Source organism: Corvus moneduloides, chromosome Z (genome assembly GCF_009650955.1).
Source record: "Corvus moneduloides isolate bCorMon1 chromosome Z, bCorMon1.pri, whole genome shotgun sequence".
In the NCBI taxonomy this organism is placed as follows: Eukaryota; Metazoa; Chordata; class Aves; order Passeriformes; family Corvidae; genus Corvus; species Corvus moneduloides.
Genome location: NC_045511.1, coordinates 73,005,340 through 73,031,400, shown reverse-complemented (window position 1 = coordinate 73,031,400; position 26,061 = coordinate 73,005,340). Strand labels below are relative to the sequence as shown.

Genomic DNA, 26,061 nt, shown 5'->3' with positions numbered 1-26,061 from the left:
AGATCAGGTTTGAGACCAATTAAGGCAACTGAAGGTGCACAAATCCAGGGAACCAGATCAGATACATCCACAGGACCTGAGGGAACTGGCAGAGGAAATAGCTAAGCATTAAGTAACTACCATAATTTTTGAGGTCATGGTGGTCCGGGGAAGTTCGCACTAACTGGAAAAGGAGAAACATAAACCTCATTTTTGAAAAGGCTGGGGCCCCTACCATAAAAAGGATGTGGGCTTGCTGGAGCACATCCAGAGGAGGCCATCAAGATGGTAAGAGGGCTGGAACACCTATGCTATGAAAACAGGCTGAGAGTTGGGGCTGTTATGCCAGGAGAAAAGAAGACTCTGGGGAGATCTTATAGCACCTTCTAGTACCTAAAGAAGGCTGTAAGAAGGCTGGAGAGGGACTTCAGACAAGGGCATTTAATAGTAGGACAAGGGGTATTCGCTTTAAAATGAAGCAGAGTAGGTTTAGATTAGGTATTAGGAAGAATTCTTTGCTATGACGGGTGTGAGGCACCATAACTGGCTGCCCAGTTACATACAGAGAAGCTGTTGATACACCATGCCTGGAAGTGTTCAAGGCCATATTGAATGGGTCTTCAACCAAACTGATGTAGTGGAGTGTGTACCTGCCAGTGGCAGGCAAGTTGGAATTAGGTGATCTTTAAGGTCCCTTCCAACCAAAACCATTCTATGAGTCTATGATCTTAACTTGCAGACTCAAATACAAAGCAGAACTGCTAAATACCATCGCAATTTTAGGTGCATTTTTTGTAGTCATTCCACACATTGTTCTGTATTTGTACTGAAGTAACTGAAATCATGGTTTCAGTGGTTCAGCCTTGCCAACACCATCTTTCACTGTTCAGACCACTAGTCTAGTCTACTTTCTCTGCTTCACTGTATATAATTTATACTGATCAAGTATCACTGAACTGTCCAAACAGTGTCATAACAATATGGTGCGCATTTATGCAATACAGATCTTCCACCTGATATTTATTTTCTACTTAGGTATGCAATTTTTCTGTATTTTACTCTGCAATACTTAGATGGGAATAGCAATGAATGAGAGGTGAAACAGTATGACTTCTTTGTAACTTTAAAACTAGTGCTCTTCAACCTATAGCTGGGAATATGCATTGAAGTTGCACCATGAACTTAAAAAGAATCTTAAAAAACACTTTAAAAAAATACCTCCTTTACGGCCAACTCGACTATCCATAAATTTTTCTATAGTTTCAAATTCATCTTCTTCAGGTTGTGGAACATCTTCTCCACAAACTTCTAGCAAATCATCAGAATCTGTCTTGGTTTCTTCAGCTTCTTTGTAACTAATATTGACTGTTGCCTGGCGACGAGATCCCCTCTTATCATAATCATCATCATCCTCCTCCTCCTCATCATCCTCTGATGAATCAAGTTGCCTCTTTTTTGGTCCTGCACTCTTTTTCCCACTTTTTGGCTTAATTCTTGAAGGCAATAAGATATGGGACAACAATGATGTTTCAACAAGGACAACAATAAAAATCTTCTGCATTGCTTTCTGAATACATGTATTTAATGAATGTTCAATTGCTCTGCTTTCTTTTAAAGCAGACAGGAAAACGTATTCACTAGAAAGCATTAATATATTATCATGTATGTTTAAAAATAAAAGTACTTTTTTTTCTCAAAAAGTATTATTGTTTTCAGTCACATGTACAGTAGTAGTAAATACTCAATTGCTTTTTAGAGATAGTACCAGAGCATTCAAATGCCCAGCTTCTTACCTGCTTGAAGGCTTCCGGCTTTTGGCCTTGTTTTTTGGCTCATAGTCAGATTCACTCTCTTCACAGCTGCTTTTCTCCCGTTCTTCCTCTGATTCAGAATCAGAACCAGTTCCCGATACTGACCCTGATCCCGACATTTGCCAGTCCTCACTGTACATATTGAAAGACAAACCAGTAATTTCATGTTGTTGCATTTTTAAGAACAGTTATTCATCCATGGGGGATCTGCTGTAATTTCAAGACTCTTCACAGAAATAAAATCTTGTAACAGTTATTTCAGTCGATGAGACAGAAAACTGTCATCAGTGAATACTAGGTAAGTAAAAAAATGCCCAATTGCATCAAAGGGATTTGGACTATGTTTTCCGTTCTCAAGAGGTAGATTTAAAATCTAAAACAAAAACAAAAATCTAGATTTCTATATAAATTTCAGCTTGAAGAAATGAGTTAACGTGACATTAAGAAAACAAAGCACTTAGCAAGTCTACCCGGAAAGACACATATTCATCAGAACTTAGGCATGTTCAAATCATGAAGCCCTATCATGCTGTATTCTGGAGAGCCCTGTATTGTCGAATGCCTACAGTCTCTGTGCCCCATGTGAAGAATCAGCAACTTTACATGAGAATTGAAAAATACTAGAGGCAGATTTGAGAAACACGGAAAAACATGAATTTCAGCAACTGGTGAGTGGCACTGGCTCCCAAAAGCTCCCACTAAACTCACATCAGCCAGGCAAGGTACTATGAGTACTTGTGACTGAGTAGCAGGATCTCCTTGTTTCTGCTTAACTGGTATTTTTTACTTCATGACAGGAAAGACTATGTACAGTACCTTGATTCAAACTCTGACTTTATACAGGAAAATTCAATCTTAATAGCTTAATTAATATCAATATCAAAACTATACTAACTTTTAAGCATGCCCAAGGAAAGGAAAAAAGAAAACAAAAGCAACCCCACAAAAATCCAAATGAAAAGCCATGTGCATTAACTAAGGGATTTCAACTTGAATTTGCTGTGAGACAACCTACTTAAGTCGTTTTCCCATCTCCACAAGAATTTTTAGGGAGGGCTTCCAGCTCAAAAGTAAACTGCAACAAAGTATTTTAGAAATAAAAGCAGTGATGAATGTTTTCAAACAACATTGCAGACTTGTTTGCTGAGAAACTAGTATGATAGAGATGTTCATTTGGGAGTTTATTTTAAAAATTACAAAACTGGAAATGAAAGATCAAGACAAATTAGAAAGATAAGCATTTCAAGAGTGAGGAAATTAAGCATAAGTTATGAGCATCTGTCTCTATGATAAAAAATGTGTACTATTACTTAGGAAAATATCTTACTCTTTATGCTTTTTCTTCTTGGTTTCACTGGATGAGTCATCTGCTGAATCTTCACTACTTGAGGAGTCCTGCAGGTGAAGGAAATAAACCAAACCCAATTCATTACTCCAAAAAGAATTAAGTACTTCTAGCAAGTAGATTTTGAAAAGATACATCAGCTTCTACTTTCAAATTGGAGGCATATTATTCATGTTTCACCTTCTTCATGCCTCGCAGTTTAGCTGTTAGAAGACTGCTATTGTTTTTCTCTTTATCCATCTATGAATACATTGTGCCAATACCACCCTGGAGAACACCACATAAAATCCCCATCTAAAAAAATTATTATTGTGCCTACATAAAAAGTCATGGTGTAAGCTGCTCCACATTAACCGAGATGATGGCTCTGTAAAAATCCTAATGAAATCTCCTACCCTCAAAAGCTTTTTCAACTTCTATATTTGTTCACATCAAAATAACAGTTTAAGAAAATTCTGAGAATAGCATGTTCCCTCTTCATTTATAATAGCAGAAAAAACAACAACCCTCTTAATGTTAAGATTTTCTTAAGGCCAATCTCATTGTCTTAAACTTAGATTTAGAGTAACTTTTATCCTAAGAAGTATCTTTCTGGAAGAGAGTGCTTAACAGCTGTAAATTACTATTTTAATGATAGGTGATTAAGTTTTCTGTTTAGAAGATGAGCTGCTGAATCAGACAAAAACAGAAATCCAACCAAGTGAGTGTGACTACATGGCAAAGTCTTTGTAATACAAGACAAAAAGACTGCTTTACATATGAATTCCATTCCAGAGTTCCGACTAGTGTTCTTAGAAGATGTTCCTACTGCAAAAAGTCAGCATTTCTGTAGCCTATGATTTCGGTTTTGAAATAGCTGGAATACAAGCCTCATTCTTAAAATACAATTCTTTTGTAGTAACTATTTTAAGACTTGTAAAAATTAGTTTTCTACTTCATATGGAATTTCTGAAAACCATAGCAGACACCTTATACAAAAACATACTGAAAAAAAAATTTTAGCGTTTTTATCTCTCTTTACAAAACTCAAGAAGTCAAAAATACAATGTACATCAGTACCGTGTGGCCTGAAAATTTTGTCCAGACAACACAGAATAGCTACCTAAAACCAGCACAGAATCAAGACCGCTATAATTTTGGGACAACTCACTTGAAAACAAATAACCAGAGATAGCTTTATGTTTGCTTACAAAAATGTCAGTTATTTGAATGTTAATTTTATAGACTAACCTCAGACTTCTGTGCACACTAAGAAAATACAAATTTGCTCTATGTAATTTTATTTTAACGGGTAAAAGAATGAGACAGGCATGTGTACATTTTAAAAATCTAAGTTACATTAATCACCTCTTCTGAAACACTGTCTGATGAGGCTGCCTTTTGTTGTTGTTGCTGCTTCTTGAGCACTGCTGATCTTTGCACAGCAAGTATACTTGGACTAGACTTCCAAAACTAAACAGGAATAGAGATGCAAGAGCCAGTTAAACATACTGAAAGTCTCCAGTTTACCATATATTTACTTTTCCTAAGTAGCATCTTAATTTTATCAATTAAAAATTTCACTACAAAATACTGCATTAAGTAACAATATCAGTCAGCTTTTCAAAATAGTAAGATTTCTACAAAACAGGATGTTATATGCTAATCACCAGGATAACTACTGCAACATGTCTAACCCTGTTGTGTAGGTAATTGTTAAGGCAAAACTTTATAAAGTACATTTTAAAATTCACACAGATAAATTCTTTCAGATTGCTTGACTGCTATGATTTTGTTTCATACAGTAATACCTCAGTACATGAGAAAAAAATCTAATAGAGACTCCTTAACAGTCTTCAGTTCTTGGTGTAACTGATCTATAACTATCTTCATAAATATGATATACCACTCCATAAACATGGGAGAGTGCCGGTAGTTCTGGCCCACTGAACTGAAGAGATTTCTCAACATCACTTTTCCCTGCACTTAGCTGACTTATTGATAAAGAAACTGTATGTAAGCTTGAAATTTTTATACAATTATTTATTAATACAATGAAACCAAGCATTAGAGAAACAATGTAAAAACAGAATTCAGAAATAACATTTATGTGTGTCTTTGTCTTCTACAAGTTCCAGTAAATTAGTGCATGCTTCTGTATGATGAAATTTAGGTAGGCTTTTAACTCAAAACACTTACAAATCTCACTTGCCCAAAGTTTAAGGGAACAAAACACATGCTTTCACTAACCCAATCAAATTAAAATCTAATTAAGAACACTTCATTGCCTCCTTTTATTTTTTAAATGAACACTTCTCTTGAAAATTTCAAAAGATTTTTCTAGTATTTCCCTGCCACCCCCCACCAAAGGGTTCATTTATGTGTCTTGTTTACCTCAGATCCATCAACTTTTGGTGGTTTAGATTGAATTTGTTTCTTCTCTCTAGATGTGTCAGACTCTGATTCTGACTGAGTGCCTGACTCTGAACCAGAGTCAGAGTCACTGCTGCCTGACTGGCTGCTGCTTCCATCACTACTGCTTCCGGAGCTGGAATCAGATCCAGAAACTGATGCTGACCCAGAATCATCATCTGATCGGCTGCAATGACAAGTTAGTAGGATATTACACAACTGCAAAGGTAACAGGATTAAAAGAAAAAAAAGTCACCTTAACTTTACCGATAACTCAACTGTTAAAGTGAGACCAGACAAATGGGTAGTACACAAATGGAGCCAGTTGACTAAGTAAGTTGAGTTGAATAAAGCTAAAAATAAACAGGGAATAAGAATTCAAAGTGTAATTAGATAGTCTATGTGAAGCCAAAATAAAGATAAAGCAACCATTCCAATTAATACGGCAGAGTCACGCAGGGGAAATAAAAGTGGTGGAAATGCTTTGTACCCACACAAAACTGTTGAGTTTCACCCCCTCAAAATTACTGCTTAGCTCCATCAAATGCCATATTAACTAATGGTTTAGTCTACCTCACAAAGACCTATCCAATATTGTTTTCAATCTTCATACATCAGTGGTACTCCCTAAAAAACAAAACAAAAAGCTACATAGACTGTGCTTTTCTGTTAAAAGAGCAGCACAAAATTTTCCCACGCAGACAACTCTGAATTTGTCAGAGGTGGTATGACTTGTGTCAAAGCACTTTCCTTGGCATACACTTGAGCCGTGAAATTATTTCATCTGTATATTCATTTTACACCAGATTTAACATAATTAGAACACACATTAATTAAAGATACTTATTTTATGACCATTCAAAAACTTTACAGCATTTGTTTCTCTAAAACAACTTCACGAAGCAGATGAGTTTGAAACTTTAGTAAAATTCTTCATTAGATTAATACTATATTTCAAAGGTATCATGAGAAAGAAACACCACATAGCAAAATAATTTCAAATTATGTACACATTGACTGAAACATTTAAAAACCAGAGTAAACATGAAGCCAGAATTGCAAATGTTAAAGCCAAAATTCTATCAAAGCCCAGCTGATCCCTGCCAGCACAATATCTGGCTGACAGTTAGCTGGAGGTGAGGTGGGGGAGAGGGAATATTGATCATCTGCCCCAGAATATACTTAACTGACAATATTGTAAAACTGCAAAACAAAGCAAAATCACTCCTCTGCTTTTGCTGCCACCAACAAAACTGTGCCAGTGAAGAAGAAATGAAGCTATTCATAAACAGATCCCTGCAGAGGGTACCTCCATCAGCCATCTGAAACCAGCAATCGTGAAGTAAAGAGGGGCAAAGCGACCACAGTGAAGCTTCCTTGCTCTGAAGAGCAAGATGTGGAGAAACATGTTGCTGCTGTGTCCCCTGTACTTGCTGAGAGGAAAGCTGGGAAACTACAAGGCTGCTCTGAAATTTCCAATTTCTTTCTTTCATCAAAGTCTTACTGCAGGCATGATACTATAACACTAACCTCACTTGCCCATAAAGCAGGTTACAGAATATGACACTACAATGTATGACCAGCAGAAATTAACGGCACTCCATGATTGTCTTCTGAAGAGATTTTCATTTTAATACAGTTTTTGTACACAAACATTGCCTTACCTTAAATATTGGGTAGATCATACCTTTACAAAACAACCACATTTCTCAGCAAAGCAAAGTGCCATAAGTACATGTCAGGGGGACTACAGACAGCAGCACTAACTATAAAGAAGATATACAGAAGAAAACTCAGCATGGAGAGACATAAGTAAATACCAGCCAAAGTTCCAGTCATAAAAAGTTACCAAAAAAATGTAAATCCCACAGAACCTTGAAGGAGGGGAAAGGAATCCAGTACCTTCATGCAGGACAAGGCTTGCTCAAAGAGGACAATAATGACATGGATTATCAAACCAAAAATTTATGCAAAACACTAAGCCGTATGGATGGCAATTAACTAATTAGCTTTCCATACAGCAGTAAAATAGTTCACACTATTTTAGACACTAATACACTAATACAGTGCTAACCATAGGTTCAATTGCATACAGAGACAGAGGCAACCAGAACAAAGTGCCTGTTTTCTAAGGTAGCATGGGGTAACTAACACTGGAATAAGACATCTTGGTCAACTTGCCAACGTAATGAGAAACATCTAAACAAGCTACAGAAGAGAATGGTGGAGAGATAACAGAAAAGATGAAAAAAAATTTAGTTTACTTAGATAATTAAGCAAGAATTACACTGATTAGACAGAATCATAGAATTACCAAAGTTGGAAGAGACCTTCAAGACCATCCAGTCTAACCATGAACTCAGCACTATCACTGTAACCCCTAAACCACAGCACCCAGCGCCAGATCCAAATGCCTCTTCGACATCTCCAGGGATAAACAATTGATGGGAAATTTTATGTTGTTTGATGTTCTTCACAAGAATTGAGTGTAAGTTCAAAACCAAAGGGACTGAAATAGGGAAAATGTAAGTCTAGTGGATAATGCTATTTGCTGTAGAGTCGGATGCAAGAAAACCAGCCAGTGCCAAATCTTATTATTTACTAAGAGATCAGCTAACTATCATCTAAGGTCTCTGTTAAACAATACCAACATGTCAACATGTGGATGTTGATGTGGATCATACAGTATTCAAAAAAACCATACAGGCTCCTTATCTTGACAGCTAGCTCTCATCAAAGCTCTGACTCTCGTAATGAATTCTCAATAGGCTTGTGAGAAGGACCAGCGAAGTAAGAGCTATTCCATAACCCTTGTTTCTCAAAATAAATTGGCCTGATTTGGATGGAGAAGAGCAGCCTAATACAACTCAACTGCATCACAACTCACAGCAACACCTGACAAAGAGTAAAACTCTTAATTCAACCACATTACAAATAAATGCAAGACTACAAAACAAACCTACACACAGAAGTAAAAGGGATGGGGAGAGAAATTAATGAAATTACAAGAAGAAAAAACAAAGAATAAAGTCAACCACAACTGATTTAGAGCAGCCCTAATGACACCATCTATGAAGGACAATGTAGGATCCCCACCAGACTAACATATGGTATACAGAACAGAAAAAAACAGTTACATGAAATTCAAAGACTATAGCATCAATAATATCTTACTAAGCTTTCTTATCCCAGAGTGTTGAATCAGAACAAGGAAAGGGGAAAAGACTAACTGAGTAGCAGCAACCAATGTTACAACCAGGGAAACAGCAAGGACTTGCTGAAACATTTATCAAACCTTACTAATCTGTGTTAGTATACATACATGCATAAAAAGTTTGAAATTAACACATAGGAAGCACTACAGGAGTTCAAACACACAAGGCTAGTCTATGTTGGGAAGAGCTTACTTCAACTATAATCATCCAAATTAATGCAGTTGTGTGAAACTTGTGTGAACTACAAGTTCTGCCTGTGCACCACATACTCCCAGACGTCTTCATGGAACTACAGTGCATATTAAAAAGATTAGGTAAGACTAACAAATAGGTCTTCATTTCTACTGAACAGCAAAAATCTTCACCGTTTACTTGCTACAGGACAGCCTCTGAGGGTTACCAAAGCAATGGTTCTTTCATCATGTACTTTCATACACTGTTTCAACCTGAAACAAACTCTACAAAGACAACACCGTGAGTCAGAAACCTAAAGCTCTTGTTTGCAAAGGAGGTAGAAAGTGGAGTTATAAATAAGCTCTGCATAAACATATGCAATAAAGACAAACTGGAGATCTTTAAGACCGTATAGACAAGCAGCACTGCATAGGATGTAACACCTACAAATCCCCAATAGCTGTTAACAGTCCATACATCAAAGGACTTTCTTTCCTCTAGAGACATTTGAAGGATTTGAACCAACAGTAATAGTGATGGAGCACATAAGGCAAAAAACACACCCTCTAGTAAGAATTACAGGTTTAGGGCTCAGTTTTCAGTGTATTAAGTATTTTCAATATTGGAGAGAAAATATTTCTTTTTATCATTTAAGTCAAAGATCCAAAATAGAACATGTTTATGCCAAGATCAAAATATGATACACTTCTGGATGCATACTGTCCCCTTGCTTTTCCTGCACTTAAAAAAAAAGTATTTGTCTAGCACTTCCAATGATAATATTTTGTTTAACACAAAAGTTTAAAGAAAACATTCTTGTATCAACACAACAACAACAAAAAACCCTCTATTGTATAACAGGACTAGCTATCTACTCAAACAGAAATTGAATAGAATTTTTCAGCCTAAGAATTAGTTCTTAATTACCTCTAAAGCTCTGTGTCTACAAGGCAGACAGAAAGAATAGACTTGATTATCAACTGGGGTTTTTTTTGTTTCTAAACAGATCTCATGCAAAGCAGTCTTACAACAACATCAGACCCAACTAATGATCCACTTTGGATACAAAGGAGCACCTTACTTGTTTTTTACAAAATACCTGTAAGAAAGCAGCAGCAATGAAGTAAAAACACAGACCTATGTAACGTTTTCTAAAAAATTAAGAAATCCAGCAAAATCCACCTTGGGACAAAGGGAGACGAGTTACATAAAGAGGAGAATAAAAAACTACCTTTCCTCTCATAATAAATGTAAAAGTGAAATGTATCTGTGGCATTTTCTAGCCATGTCTCCTAAGCAATGTCCATACTGAAAAAATGGGGCAGTGAAAATGAAGTCTTACTGGAAACCCAATCTAGCAGCAGTTTTCCATTTCAACTTCTATTCAGCATAGATACTAGCAGTTTACTATATCATATCAATTTAACACACAGAGACCAACCATTTCTAGCCTCTGCAGACGTAACATCACTGGGACATTATCTGTACTTTTAATTTTTGTTTCACATGTAGTGCTGACCTAAACAAAATGTAACAATGAATCACTGCTTCATATTATCACATGAGCAGGACCCAGAGCGATCCTGCCTCAGGACTTAACTGAGAAACTCTTCTTAAAGGCAGCCTTCCTAGTGATAAAGACAATCCATACTTCAAACTGATGCGAGGAACTCCAGTGTTTAACTAAAGGCTTTATCATTCTCTAAGGAGCCAGCCTTTTAGTTGCAGTATTTGCCCTAAGGTGTTCTTTGAAAGAGAAACAGCTTCCCCCTCTCCCAGCCTCACCACACTTCTTTGACAAGAAAAAACTGGCACATGAAGACAGTGGTTTTTAAAGAGGGGTGCACACAAACCATAAGGTGTGCAAAACAACTTGTGGGGGTATGTAAAGAGCATATTGGAACCATTATTTAGATTTATTTTTATTTAAAACAAACAAAACCAAAAAAACCCACCCAAATCCAAAGCCACGACAAAGTAACAACCCAGGAATTAAAAAAAAAAAAAAAAAAAATTAGAAAAGGAAAGAAAAAAGAAAACCCCAAACTACAAATTCAACTCTGCCAACATTCAAGTATTTAATGGTTTGACACTTGTAAACTCACTCAGCCCATATCTCTGATAGGCCTGTATCACATAAGGCAGTTGTGGGGCTCTGGGGGAAATAGTGCTCCACAGCCCAGATGGGTGACAGCGGTGCAATCACTCCATTCCTTCTGTGTGCAGGGAGACAGACTGCAGTTTGTCTCTGCCTGATTAGGTGGATTCATGGATAGCATTACTTATTTTTAACCAAACTAACCCTTACAGAATGGAGAAGCGGTTTAAAAAGAGTCTGTAAGGAAACAATGGACTGAAGGTACTGTGAGTACTGTGAGTGCACGTGAAAAGAAAATGGCAGCACTGACACTTCTACTATGGTACAAGCTCTTCATAAGCCACACTCCAAGGTAATAGACAATGACAATTTAATGACAATGACATCTGACATGAAGTTGGATTAAAGAAAATTTCAATTATCAAGACTATTCAAAATATTACTTACCAGTGTTAACAATTACTCTTACCCTAAATCTGTATTGCATGTTGAGATATTAGCCAATGGTAGCATGAAACCATCACAATTAACAAGACATCTGAATAGACCATCTAGAACACAAATATAAACCTTCATTTTTTCCAGCAATGTTTCAAGTAATGTAATAGTCAATCCTGTACTTTAAAGAATGTCCCTTAATTTAATGATAGATGTTTAGCAGCCTGCTCTGAGGTTATCTTACCTAAGATCAAGGGAAAAAAATCCACATGCCATCACAAAATTGAGATTTTGCAGCTTAAAAATAGCTAAAATAAATGCATGGAAAACTACAGTGACAAACTGAAGTGCATTTCTTTGTCAACAGAGTGTTGAAAGACACAGAGAAAACATTGCTGAAGATTTGAAGAAACAAGTATTAGAACAAATCACCCGTTGCAGGAGGTTTGCAGTATGGTTGAATGAAAGTACAGGTGCTTCTAACATATCCCAGCTTCAGGACTTTCAATAATGAAATACACAAGAAATTACTTTTCCTAAGTCACTAAAGGAAAAGCATTAGAGAAGTTATCTTATCAACAGTAAACCACTTCTTTAATTAAAAAAAAAAAAAAAAGGTTTTATGAAAAAACTATGCAAATGTAACTAAGAATGTGTGGTTGCTTTGACTGGAATAAAAACCAGAGTCTAATAGGGGCGATGAGAGATTGCAGTACAAATTAAATTCATCCACTCCATCAACAAAAGGCAAGCTACTGCAGCAAAGAATCTAGAGCCAGAAGGACGCAGGAAGTCACTGATGTTCTTAATTTTACGAAAACAAGTCTATTAAATAGTAAAGTATTTACAATACTTTGTAACAAGATAGGAAATGAACATAAAAAAAAGTATTTATACCCTAAGAGGTTGAACTGCTAAGAAGCATTGTTGACCAGGAATATTAGTTTTTCGTGAGCTCTGAAGGTGTTTGTTTTAAAAAGAACATGATTGCTTCAAACACACTGACCCTTTCTGTGGAAACAATTTGTTACCAATATACTGTATGCTACATAGCAGATATTTTTGAAAAAAATAAACAGACTTTATGTATTCCTTCCAAGCAAAAGTTACATTTTAACAATGAAAAAGCAGCGGTTTTTCAAAAGAAAATCATGCCATAGAGCCAGCATCTTTAAAACAGATGTTTGGAAAGGTTTCCATCATTATGTGATCTTATTACCAAAACCAGTGCACGTCACCTAGAAAAGCTATTGTACCTATACACATTAAAAGCTGGGAGATAAAAATTTATAGCCTTTAAAAATAAATCTTTCAAGAAGTTTCAGTGGGTTTTGAACCCACTTACTAAAAACATAAAAACTGCAATCCCTTAAGACTAATATGCAAGAAATGATTGACAGGGTAGATGGGGATTTACTAGACGAAATTTAAGAAAAACCTTTGCATAATTACCTGATGGCACTGAAAAAACTATTACTATGACTTAGTGCAGTAAACAATGCTTCTTCCATCTGAAGCCATGTATCTTTGCTAGGTATCTTCTTCAGATGTGCTGGTCATTAAAATAAGGTACCAAAATAAACTTAATGAAGAACCATACCTTCAAACCACTGTATCACAAAATGTTAAACCAAGATTTTAATAAACAAGAATATTCTTAATATTTTTAAATGAGTGCTAAAAGGGATTTTTTACCGATAAAAATGTAACATTTTTGAATATTAAATCTTTATCTCATACATTGAAGTTTTCTATTTTATGTGTATGTTTTATGAGGTAGGTTTTAGTACAAATATTATTGTATGTATATACTTCATAAATGAACTATATATACATTAAAATGCATGCTTAAATACTGACAGGAGTGCACAAACAACTATTTTAGAGACCACTGCACTAAAGGATAAAAAAAAATCCTCCTTTATATCCTCCTTTCTCCTTAACCTAGACATACTAAGCAAGCCTTGGTTATTAAAAATGAACATAAAACTGTAATCCCTTTTGCAGAATTAACTGTGACCTGCTTCCATATGAGCAGTAATTCAGATTAAATCCTAGTATGCTAGATGCTAAACTTAAAGAGTAAATATGGAATTACTTAAGTAAAGGTATATACATTTACACACAGGCATTCAAGGAGAGCATTTACATGTCACCTCCTTATAGTAAAGGAGGAACGCAGAAACAAGAAACATAGAACTGTAAAATTTCTCTTTAACTGCTCCTACCTTTGCTCTGAGTTACAGTAATATTTACACAATTCGAACAATGCTGGGAACAGTATGCACTGCCTCACTTTGAAAACACATTCAGCCCTCACCAATACATACACCTATGGGTGAAGGTATATAAAAATAACTTTTTCTGATGCTGATACTGCTGCGTTCTCCAATGTCCCCTATGGTGTCAGTACTATCCACAGACAGAAGAGACAGAGCTTTTCAAAACAGCCTCTGTTCTCATAAACACTCTTAAGTGCCTATGAAGATGTGGAAAAAAACAAGCAGAAATGAACAGGCAGTATTTATTGAGACTGCTGTCCTGAAACTGAAGCATAAACCAGTGGAAATCAACAGAGAACCTAGAAAAAAAACCCTAAACAGATTTCAAATTAAAAAGGGTGTCTTTGGTATTTTTCAACTTTAGCACATCTACTAAATGGTGTAATACCTTCTCTCCTTTTTCCAGGCACATGGCACTGCAGATGTGACTAATAAAACAGGCAACAGCATAGAGAACTCCTAGCACACTGCAGTGTCTACCAGCATCACTGCAAATTTAGAGCCTGTTTACCAGTTTTTGAAATGCAATTGTTTGAGTCTTTGAAGCTCACAGGAAAACACATACAGAAGTTTCAGACAGATTTTTAGTAGCTCAGCTGACACTTTCTTCATCTGCTGAAATGGGACACCCCAACAGCCAGCTACAAAAAGGCAAAAATAATTATCATCAGCTGGAGAGAGGTCTAAAACTTTTCAGAGCATGAAGACAAGTAAACTCTTATTTTAACAAGTAATCTCTGATTTTAACACCTTGTATTAGCAGAACTCCAGAAATGGCTTAACCTTCCCTGAAATGGAAAAGAAATGTGAAATAAAAAGAACATATGTATTTTCTGTAAATACTCAATGGAAGCTACCACTGCACACCAAATGATAAGTGAGGGCATTTCATACTGTGCTAAAATTCGACTTTTAAAATCATTGCTACAATAAGGACAAAAAGCCTATCTGATAGAAAGGCAGAGATTTAACTTGCATTAAAGAAACAGAAGCTAAGTTCTGCAATAAAGGTATTAAAAACACAGGGAGATAATAGCAGTTAGGTAGTCATAACACCCTTGGTTAGTTTCTTTTCTATGTTTGCCTATGGGATTCTTTAACTTCACCTGCATTTTTTGAGGCACAGCCTATAAGGAATTTATTTTCTAGCCTGTCTTGGGGTGACTTTATGATGTGTATCCCATAATCGCTGCCCTGTGCCCAGAAATTAATTTTTGTGCCTTTCTATGCCTTTAAACTGAGCCTGAGAGGGGGGAGGAAAAACTGAGCAAAACTTTTTCAAAGCAGTTTGCAGCTTGTTCAAGGTCACACAGAGATAGAGACTTTTTTTCAGCTGGAGAGCGAGAGGGAAGGGAAGCACGCAGCTTGCTTTTCTTTCCAGCCAGCTTTCGGCAGTTTTTTTCCTCAGCTCCTTTTCCTCCGGAGAGTTGAACTTTTGTTTTCCTGGGACTTCATTTTTTTCCTTTTCTCTCTGCTGAACAGTTTCAACATCAGAATACAACAGGAGGAATTTCCACCGAGGCCTTGGCCCTGGACACGGGCCCACCACCCCGTCCCATCTCCAAGGAGGGAGAGAGAGATCTACGGAAGGACTCTGAATTTCCCCCCAGGTTTCTCTCAGCAGACCGGGAGGTTTTATCATTTAGCATTATTATCCTTTTCCTGTGGGTTTGTTAAATAAATAATTTTTATCTCTTTCACTTTCCTTCGAGGAAAATTTATTTTTTCCCGAACCTGGTGGGGGAGGGGTGGTTGTAGCCTGCCTTCTCGCAGAGGATATATTTCTAAATTTGGCCAAACCGGAACACAGCCAAAGAGCTTTAAAGTGTCAGCTGATATAGTTTAACTAGGGTCCCTAATTTGACCAACCTTCCTTGCAACAAGTAATGCCCATTAGTGCAAAGTAGCACCACTGACTTTCACAAAATTAATCACCTGAACTGATATTACTAATTACTGAGATTCTGGTATCATATCTCTAGGGGGTGGATGCAAGGAACATTACATATTTCCTCAAACACTGATTGGAATACTGTCACAATTAGCTGTCTGCTGCTGTTCAATGCTATCACACAAATACTGTCCCTCTCTTCAGAGTTCCTCTTACAGGAAAGGAGATGTCAAGCGTGTTATTTCCTGACAATTCCTCTTCCTATACAAGCCACGGTCTTTGCTTAACTTGCTTCTATTGGAAATAGTTCAGCATAACACAACAGTGGATACATTACCCACTCTCCTGGAGATACTTAAGGTGGAATACAACAGATGGCTTAGATACAACTTAACCAGCCTTTTCTTTTGCCATCTGTATCTACATTTTGCTTTCTTCCAAAAAAAGCCTGACTAAAACTGGTAAGTAAAAGAAAACTCCACTATTTTTAGGCAGTTAGTACAAATTAGGACCTTCCTCTGTCTCTACCTCAGCCTTTCCAAACTTAGTCAAGATGATTTCTCTACATGACAGTGCAGAGCTGGAACCTACTTTTTACATTCAACTCTGCTGGCAGAACTGACACTTTACCTAACATAATCAGAGAAACTATCAGCATAACAGACATCATTCTCAGTTAACTAAAAATGTTTGTTGTGAATCTGTGTTTGTCAAACTCGCCCTACTTTTACTGTGTCACACTATGTCTACCCTTTGCTCTGGTCTTGTACTGATGACCTCTTCTAACCAATAATACTTTATTGTCCAACTTGCCTTGTTTTCTTACCTTCTTCCCAGATGACTGGGATTCCAAGAAGCCAAATGGCTATAGAAATTATAAACACTATCAAGACTAGAACAGGAGATGTAGATCCAATATTTGCTAAGATTAACCACTGAAGACCATTTATGCTTTTAGGCACTTAATTAATCAAAACGAAATTACTATTAAGTCCCTCTTCTGTATCACATAAGCCTTCTTCCCTCCTACACCTCCAAGCAAATTACATATATTACTTATTTTTTAAAAAGTAATATGAAAATGGCATTATGTGTTTAAAGGTGCTCCTGAATAAGAAACCTTACATTGTATTCCCTTTGCTCAACTGAAATAGAAAAAACAAAACATTCAAAAACCCAACCTCCCCTCTCCAAACTAAACTAAGACAGTAGTATAAAAGACTGTGCAGAAGAGTGGACCCTCATAAGGATATGGAAAATAGAAACAAACATGATGGGTAAAGCACTAAGGATGATCTCCTTGGTACCACTGAAGTGAGACCATTTCTTTACTGTGCAAACAAACCCCAGTAACGATGAAAAATTTAGCAGTCAGCAGTAACTTTCAGTAGCAGGCCAACAGCATTTACTGAAAATGAACAGCAGGTCTCAGGATGGAAGTTCTACGTGAAAAATTAGTTCCATGTATGTTAACAAACTGAGGTGTAAAGAAAGAGCACTTTCCAGGATATGCACTTAAGAATCCTCTTACCTCTAGCCCTTGATCGTTGCATCTGTCCACCAGCACATGTCAAATCTGATTTGGTAAGGAATTTAGACACACTGAAGGAATTTGTCTAGTTTTTTTAACTGTCTCTGGGTACTCCCTACATGTTCACAACAAATCTATGCCCGAATGTCATATTTATTTGCAAAGATATCTTTGAAAGAAAAGCAACATAGGTTAGAGAAGGTACCAAAGCAGGTAACAGGTTAAAACAAATGTTTTTTTTTTAACTCCCCCAAATAAATACTTATGCAATGAAACTGGGGAATGCTTTGGGGAAATGACAAGCTTAAAGCACATATCCTGCCTCAGAGCCATTAGTTCTTTCAACAGTCTTAAGTTTAGCTTCACTAGCTTATCCTTTAAAACAAGGTGCCCCTGAGAGGATCATACAACAAGGAACTAGGCATTAATACAAATCCTAAAATGGAAAGCTAAACAAGCCATGTTGCAAAAGAACTGACAGAAAGTTTAGACTCCTGTCTAGGTTAGTAACAGATCCAAGAACAGCTAATTTAACATCACTGATTTCAAGTGCATTCATTAGGTGAAGTTACCTTACTGATCAAGACTAGCAAGACAGAGAGTAACAATTAAGGCGAACTAAAGTTCAACACACTAAAAAAGAAAGATTACTATCTGCAGGGTCTTTGAAATGTATCTGATATGACAGTGGACTGTCTCCTTTGTTGTGTGGTTGTTGGGGTTTTTTTAAACAAGCTGAAGGAAGGCAAGCATTGGAATATGAAGAGCCCCTTCAAAATGTGCAGAAGCAACAGATAGTAAATGCCAAACCCATAAAATGGCAAGTAAGCTTCTTAGGCAAACGCTATGTAAGTAGTAAGCTTTTTTCAGTTTTACTTCTTCAAGAAATCTTAAATATTTAACCTCATTATAATGCATAAGGCAGATTTATCTTATTCACCACTGTCAGTAAAGAACAGAGGGCACAAAGAGTATCATGTTCAATCTACCAAATGTTATTTCCTGTCCTCAGCTATTACAGAGTATGAACCCAATTGAGTTTTCCTGGTATGGGCTAACACATTGTGTTTCCTGTCCTGCAGACTTCGTATCTGCTGGTACTACTATAAACACAGCAATGTTATCAAAATTAAACTGATTACCTACCAACTTTCATGACCCTATGAACCATATTGCAAGTCTTTATTTGAAATATGCAAGTCACACATCTTAAGAGTACAAAGAAGTTCCAGGAACCCTTCCCAAGGCAGGAGGTATCAGTCATTACCCAGGGGTCTACTACTTTTTTGTGTAATGTGAGCAACCTTCAACACACAGCTGGATCCAGCAGCAACACAATGATGTATTTACCAGAAGCTCCTTAGAGACCACCAGCAAAAAAAGTATTAAATGGAATTTAATTTAAAAAAAAAAAAAAAAAAAAAAAGCAAGCCAGTTGAAGTGCCACATCTGGATAGGCCTGATGCATACACTGCCGGTATCACAAAACTTCACTCTGTCTTGAGGAACATGAAACGCTTGCATCAGCTAAAATCTTGAAACTCTCAGAATAGTGGAATTTAATCTAAAATATGTGGTACAGGTATGTTGCATCCAATTGGGTTAGACAAAAACTGGGGATAAACTTAGCAGGAGTTCCAAAACCAAACTTAAGACCACATGCAGAATGAGAGCCAGACCATGAATTAAAATATTTTTTCCTTTTAGTTGGAAAGGTTTCTAGGAAAAAAATACTTGGGTCTGGATACATGTTCTATCTGAACTCTTCCAAAAAGAAGTGAAAAGATGCTTTTAACTTGGATTTGGACAGCTTATCATGCTTTAATATTCTTAATTCTGTAAGAGATTACTCTTGACAAAATAACAACTTGTTAATTAAAGACAAAAACACTGCAAAGAATTTGCTTTATCCACTAGCTGTTTACAGTACGTTCTACCAAAAGTCTTCCTTACCATTCAGGTACTTTAGTTGATCAGAGAATTCCTGTGCATGAAGTATTTATCTAAATATATATAGCTTTATGTATATGCTCTCTCTTGCTACATACACACATTTTTACTAATATTATCAATTAAACTCCTACTAAAAATAAGCCAGTGCATGCAAGTAATTCTGCAAATATGCTTGGTCAATTTCAGTTTTAACTCCCACTTAGTTTTCAGGAAAGCAAGAACCTGAAGTCATGGCTTTCAATGAATCTTTTTTACTTTCTATGGAAGGTATGCATTTATATAGTAAATTGAAGCCTGTTGACCAAGTCTTTACTCTTTACTTATGTGCTCCACAGACTACGCAACCCACAAAGCAAATTAAATCCACTGAAATTACTATCTTCTCTCAACATCAACGTTCAAGTGTGTATAGACTTGTAAAAGTCTTTGGTGTAAGAAGCTGCTTACTGCAAAAATGGCCAGCTACCTTCCACTCACGCTACACTGAGCACATGCCTTTTTACTAGGAAAGGAAGGTTTGCTCAAGCCCTCTATACCTTGTTCTGCAGAAACACAGAAGAGCAAAGAGATGGGAAATCAGGTTGGTATTCAAATAGTACCAACATTTCATTGCTGCAGTCCCTGTTCTACCTGGCACCTGTCTTGCAAATCAGGTGTAACTGCCCTTCCTTGCTGATTAAGCTTTCTTATTACTATGTGACTTGAATGTATGTATTCATACTGAAGTTTGTATGCTGAATTGTTCTGAATGCTGTCAAGAATGCTATACAAAGATGCTCCACTTATGTAAGCTTCTCAACGTACTGCTAAAAAGTCTTTGTGTCTACACTCACTTGCGATCCAGATGAACAGTATCTGTGATATTTTACCTTGAGCTACTTAAAAACATTATGGAATAGTTATTTCAAGTAAACAAGAAGCTGGAAAGTAGACTCCACTGTGATTATTGAACAGAAATCAGAACACCAGCAACAAGACTAGTTAACAATGTTTACAATAATTTCCATCATGCTCAGTTCTAGTACCGATTTAGAGCTTCAGAGGTTGCTGAAATAGGCAAGGGAAGTCCAAATGGTGTGGCCATGCAGTTTGCCATCTGTAGCAAAACAGAACTTCAGGACCAACACCTGCAACCACGGAAAGTTCTTTAGTGATCTAGCAGAGAGATGAATAGATGCAACACTGGAGAGGTATGAAGCAGTGTGGAAAACTGTTCATTCTTCTTACTTCAGAAAAAAAAAAATCACCTTCACAGCTAAACACAGTGAATAAAGGACAGCTACAACTCCTTACCACAGTGCATGAAGTCAAAAGTCTATGACCAGTCCCTTCTCCAGCCCTCCTATTGCTGAGAATACTACAAGCTTTCCACAACTTTTTCAAGTCATGGTGTTCCCATAAAACACCATGTAATGGTGTATTTTTGTAAAGCCAGCCATGATCCACTGCTTAACCTTCTGAAGTAATGATGGTGGCTCCCCTGTATCAGGCTATAATTACTATCACTCCAGAATGACAGCAATAGAATTTGACATCAGACACCCAAGGCAAGGGAACGGGCTTTACTGCACTTGTAAAGTATCAATTTTGCAAACCGACACAAATTTTCAAAGACTTCTCCTAGTTAACACCAATGCTGCTACTTAGATTATCACTATATTCACCTCCATCTTTTCTTTTTTCCTACTAATTCTTGAATTTGATCTTTGCAATTTATTCCCAGCAGCAGTTCTCAATTGCTTTCTTCACTTATTCCATTTCCATCCCTAGCATTCTGAATGGAATGGGATCACTATAAGCTTAAACATATTCTGTGCTGATCCTACTTCCATTCTCTAAAGTTCACATTTCCAGATATGAAGGATAATTACACCAACACTTCGAAGTTACAGTTAACTATCTGTCTACAGCTGCAGCTTGCTAAGGTACCTCACCTCAGAGTGAATACCACCTAGAGTACTGGAAACCTACCAGTTAAAGAAAAAACCACACAACTATAACCCAAGGATAAGTAAAATAAAAATATTCCGTATTATTTTAATAATGGAACTAAGTTAGACAGAAAAGGGTTCCATCATCTAAAATGGCAAGTTTTCTCGCTTCGCTTACAAGAACAGCTTTCTGATAATGAACATGAAAATAAAGTTTCCAAGGCCTGCCTGTGAATTAGACTATGGGGTTATGTCAAAGGTTAGTAATGAGCATTCTGGACCAAACCACCACAGGTTATCAAGTGACACAAGCCTAGGAAAAACTGTTGTTTGAATTTTCAATTTTTTGAAGCTTTAAGATGTATTCAGCAGGACATATAAAATGAAGAACAAAGTCTCACTTTGCAGGCAAATGCGAAGCTTTGAGTACTGTGCATCCTCCTGATGCTTATTTTTCATTAAATTCACGGGAATCTTACAACATTTAATTGTTTAATCTTATGAACCCCTACGGCTTTTAAATAACTTTGATATACAGATACTTATGGCCATTCACAGTTCAATACAAAATAGTTTCTCCACAGACCTTTAGCAAGGTGGCTTCTTTCAAGTAGTTCGAAAATTCACACACAAACTTGTAGGTTCATGTTTGTTGGAAGCTTTTGGTTTGGCTTTTTTTAAGTGACAAGGAATATTTTGCCCCAGATGAAACTTCAAACTTGTTTGTTAACTGTAACAGTATCAACTTTATAGGAAGCAGATTTCTTCAAAAATTACTATGTGGTAGAGCTTTCAAATTATTCACAACATTGAAAATGTACTGTCTTTCTAGAACACTCCTGTGTATTAATAGGAAGCTTAACATAAAAATACACAACAATTATAAAAGTCTCTTTAGTTTCACTGTTCGTACATTTCCTTGTGATTTGCATCCAGGGTCACCTAAACAATTCTCCCTTCCCTGTCCTCCCAGTCCATCATACACTGTAGAAGTTTGATGGCTAGCACATGCTGACTGATCAGCTGGCAGTCATACATTCTTCTTGCATTTCTTCTCTTGAGGCAGTAATTTAGATCTCTCTCTATCCAACTGGAAGTTTCCACAGTCTGCAGAACATAGTTTTTTTATGGCACTCTGACTGACAGAATTAGCTAACCACTTCAACAGGCAAAGAACAGATCTGACAGAAAGAGGGGCAGAAAAACAGCACAGTCACCTTTTAGAGGAGAAGTCTAAGGCCCACCTTTTATTGGCGAGTTGATTTTTAAACCTCTTGGTTTATCATATTTCTAGTTTTGGAAATCTAAACTTTGTAGCACTGGAGGGGCTTTTTGAACTTGGAACTGTAAGTGAACTTAATTCCACCCCTACTAACCGGCTGTCACCCTGCATGGATGCAAGGACATTCTAATCACACTCTTCCAAACATTTGAACATTCTGCACCTGATAGAAGTAATTTGACATTAGAGAACTGATTTTAGGTTTCTTTTTAGTTAAGAACACAGCTGGAAAATAGTCCTTTAACTTCTGAATACAAATACAAAGTTAACACTTTCAGCTATACTAGTATGACAGCTTTAAAGAATGACAGAATTATAAACGTATTTCATATAAAAAAATGAAGTGAACCACTGCCCCTTTAAAGACACCCTAATTAGGGTTTTATACAACATATAGTATGTATGTGTGTCTTGCACTTTATAGAGGATAGCTTTATTTTAACATTTTAAGTCAATATTTTTGATACCTCAGGCACTTTTTTCCCTCAAGAGTGATACTATTCTGCTGGATGCCAACATGGCTTTAATACTACTTCAGCTTCATTATGTAAGACATATACAAGATCACTCCCATTCTTAGCTGAAATGATGCGAACATAACAAGCAGATTAAGCACCTGCAAGAAAGCAAAGCCATTCTTCCTACCTATGATCTGCATGCTAACCACAACACTTTAGCACTCAGTTCAAATATAATTTAGTTTTAGTAAACAAAATATAAGAAAATACATAGCCAGGAATAACTGAAATAAGCAAGTGCTTACCTTGACTCTCCACTACTGTTTCTTACACCTTCTTCATCACTGTGCCCATTCATTGTAAATACTAAGTTTAAAAAATAAATAAAAGTCCACTCAGGTTACAAGGTGGATATCAGGAATCCGCTTCTTGGTACTGTGTATGTTTTCCAGACACTGTATGTGTTTGCTTTAGTGTTCTCAGCGGGTATTCAAGATTTCTCCCAAAATACCTAAAATAGGAAAGGAAAACATTAACACAGTTTTAAAGTATGTTTGCAATTAAAGACCTACCAAAAATACTACGTTTTTTTCCACTAACAGTGAAAGGGGGCATGTTTGACGTCACATGTGTAACTCAAAAGTAGCATTTTTTTGTGTGCTACCTGTTCACGGTTGATCATTTTATCACCATTTCCTTTTCTGAGGGGAAAAAAAAAGGATTTTTCCTGCTGTCTGTGAAAACAACAAAAAATAACGTCCAGAGAACAGCAGGTCCTCATATTAGTCATATTTAAAAAACTGGAAGATCTAAATAAAATGCACAAAATGCAGGGAAGACCTGTCTCACTTTTTGTTTGACTGCAGTGGGGTTCCACCATACACTTCTTTACGCCATCATGCTTCTTTATGCAACTTTTCATGGATAGTGCTATAAAGATGGCAATTTCTGCTGAATGACTAGCTGCAGAACAGGAAAAGTTATGGAAATTACAATTTCTTTAGTACTGGAGGGTGAGAACAGTTTACTGCCTATCTGCACTACTATACATTGTGTCTTAACTTTTGACATAGTATTGAATTCAGGACAAAACAGATCTAAATTTTAAAGAAAAAATGCCTACTTGAAGAGGTAGGTAAATATTAATGTTCTGCTAAGATCTGCTACGTAAAATGTATTTCATACACAAAACATAGCGGAAGCATTTCCAGAAATACACGTAATGCTAACCACTTACAGTTGTGGGTTAGGAGCAGGAAGATAAAAGACTGTACTGTTTAACACGAGTTCCCACGAAATCAAACCAGCAAGATCCCACAGATGGAATGATCATTATTCCATATACATGAGTATCTTAGGCCAGATCATTAGGCAGTAAGTATTCGATGCAGCCAGAGAAAGTTAAGTCTCACGGTGAATTGGCCGCAAGTATAAACTCAGTGATAATCAGACCAAGACATGCGCCCTCACAGACTTGGCGGTGTGAAGGCGATTAGGGTCTTGCCTGCCTCGGGGTGCTCCCCTCGAACAAGCCACAGCCCAACCCCAAGCCCATCGGGGCCGTGGTGAGGGAACCCTCGCTCTGGAGCGGGCACTGCCCTGCGCTAACACCGCCGAGGCCGCTGCGGCCCGCGAACAATAGCGATAAGGGAGGGGAGCGCGATCGGAAGGAGCCCCGCAGCCGCAGTGGGGCCGCGAAGCGCGGCCGGGGACCCAGCGAGGGAGTAGAGGGCACGCCGGGAGATCCCGCCGCGCCCTCGGCACCCGGCAAACACCACGGGCAGCGGCAAAACTTTCTCCCCGCCGCCCACTCTCTGCTCCGTGCCGACGCGATCCCGACTCTCATCCCCTGCCGCCCGCGCCGCTCTCTCGCTGCCCGCCCACAGGGAGCGCGGGCAGGGCCGCCCGCCCGCTCCGCTATCGGCGCGGCCTGCACGGGCGCCGCTCCCTGGCAGCACTTCCACAGCCACCGCCGCCGCCCTCCCACGATCTCTTCCCCCGGCGCCCCCCACGGCCCGGAGCGGAGCAGCGGCCGCTCTCAGGCCGCCCGGGCGGCTCGCACTGGCTCCCCCCGCAGGAGGGCGCGGGAGCAGCTCGACCCCACTGCCCACCTCGGCCCCGGCGAACCCCTCCCTCCCTCGGCGGAGAACAGGGAGCGGGCCCGAGGAGCCAGCCCGGCGCTGGGCATCCACCCCCCTCGCGACCGGCAGCCGGGCCGCATTTCCTCTGCACTGCCCGCCCCCACTCCGGCTTTCATCTCCGGCAGCTGCACAGCTCCCGGCCGGCGAAGGGTGCCATGGCGGCCTCTGCCTACCTGCGCTGCGCGGGGCCCGGCCGGCCCAGCCCTCCCCGGGCCCCCCCACGGCCCGAGGCCTCGCTGCGCCCCGCGGGGCGTACTGCTGCTCGTACGGCAGTCCCGGGTCGTGGGCGGCTTCCGCGGCCGCGGCGGGGCCTGGGTGGCCGCCGCTACTCCGGCCGGCTCCGCGCTGCCCGCACCGCGGGCTCGCTCGCTCTGCCGCTCGAACAATGGGGTCTGGACCACGCTGGGAGGGGCGCCGGGAGAACCGGGGTGGGCGCCGCTCCGCTCCGCTGCCGACTCCTAAGTCCTGCCGACCGCCGCCATCACGCCGCCACTCCGCTCAGCCTCCCCCTCCCGCGGTCGGATGGAAACCCCGGGCGTGATGTCAGCCCTGCGCCCTGGGACCGACCGGCAGGGGGAGGAGGAGCCTCGGGCGGGGGCGACGAGCCGCGCTGCTGCCGGGCCTCGGGTAGCGCGGCAGAAGCGGTGCGGTCGCTCGGGGAGCGGGTGGGCTCGGTCTCATCTCCTGCCCGCCATCCGCCCTTACCTCCCTTCTGCCTAGCGCTGGGAAGGGGCTCCCATTCCGGTGTGCGGGCTCAGGGCGCTTCCCGAGGGGCGCCCTGAGGCGAGCGGCGCGACTGCAGCCTGGCGCGGGCCACTCGGTACTGCGCTTTGCGGTTTTCAGTGTAAAATCGCGGCCCGACGACAAACGCAACTGCGTTTCTCACTGCGCGCGGTTCGAGCGGCGCTGGAGCGTACTTAGGTAGGCTTGGACTGTCCCCTGGCAGAGGGCTGGCCTTCCTCTTTAAATCCAAACATGTACGCCCAGTCCTATGCTCGGTCCTTGCCAGTGATCAGGACGGTTTAACGAGATGCACGGTCGTTATTGAAAAAACGAAACAACCTAAACCCCCAAAAAACAACACACAAGCAAAAAAGTAGTTTGTGTGTCCAATTGTTCCCAGAATGGCAAAAGAAAGTAG

The 26,061-nt window shown here is 39.0% G+C and overlaps 1 protein-coding gene across 2 annotated transcripts in view; it reads right to left on the bottom strand.

The window, feature by feature from the left end:
* CHD1 (chromodomain helicase DNA binding protein 1) overlaps positions 1–25,442 on the bottom strand; it is a 55,632-nt gene extending 30,190 nt beyond the window's left edge. For both annotated transcript variants that reach the window (XM_032095143.1, XM_032095144.1), the window contains exons 1-7: positions 25,094–25,442; positions 23,085–23,290; positions 5,509–5,713; positions 4,483–4,587; positions 3,118–3,185; positions 1,773–1,922; positions 1,198–1,472 (exon numbers count right to left, since the gene is read on the bottom strand). In XM_032095143.1, the coding sequence (XP_031951034.1) occupies positions 1,198–1,472; positions 1,773–1,922; positions 3,118–3,185; positions 4,483–4,587; positions 5,509–5,713; positions 23,085–23,137 (856 nt within the window). In that variant the 5' untranslated portion in view covers positions 23,138–23,290; positions 25,094–25,442. The remainder of the gene's footprint in view (positions 1–1,197; positions 1,473–1,772; positions 1,923–3,117; positions 3,186–4,482; positions 4,588–5,508; positions 5,714–23,084; positions 23,291–25,093) is intronic.
* Positions 25,443–26,061: the final 619 nt, after the last annotated feature.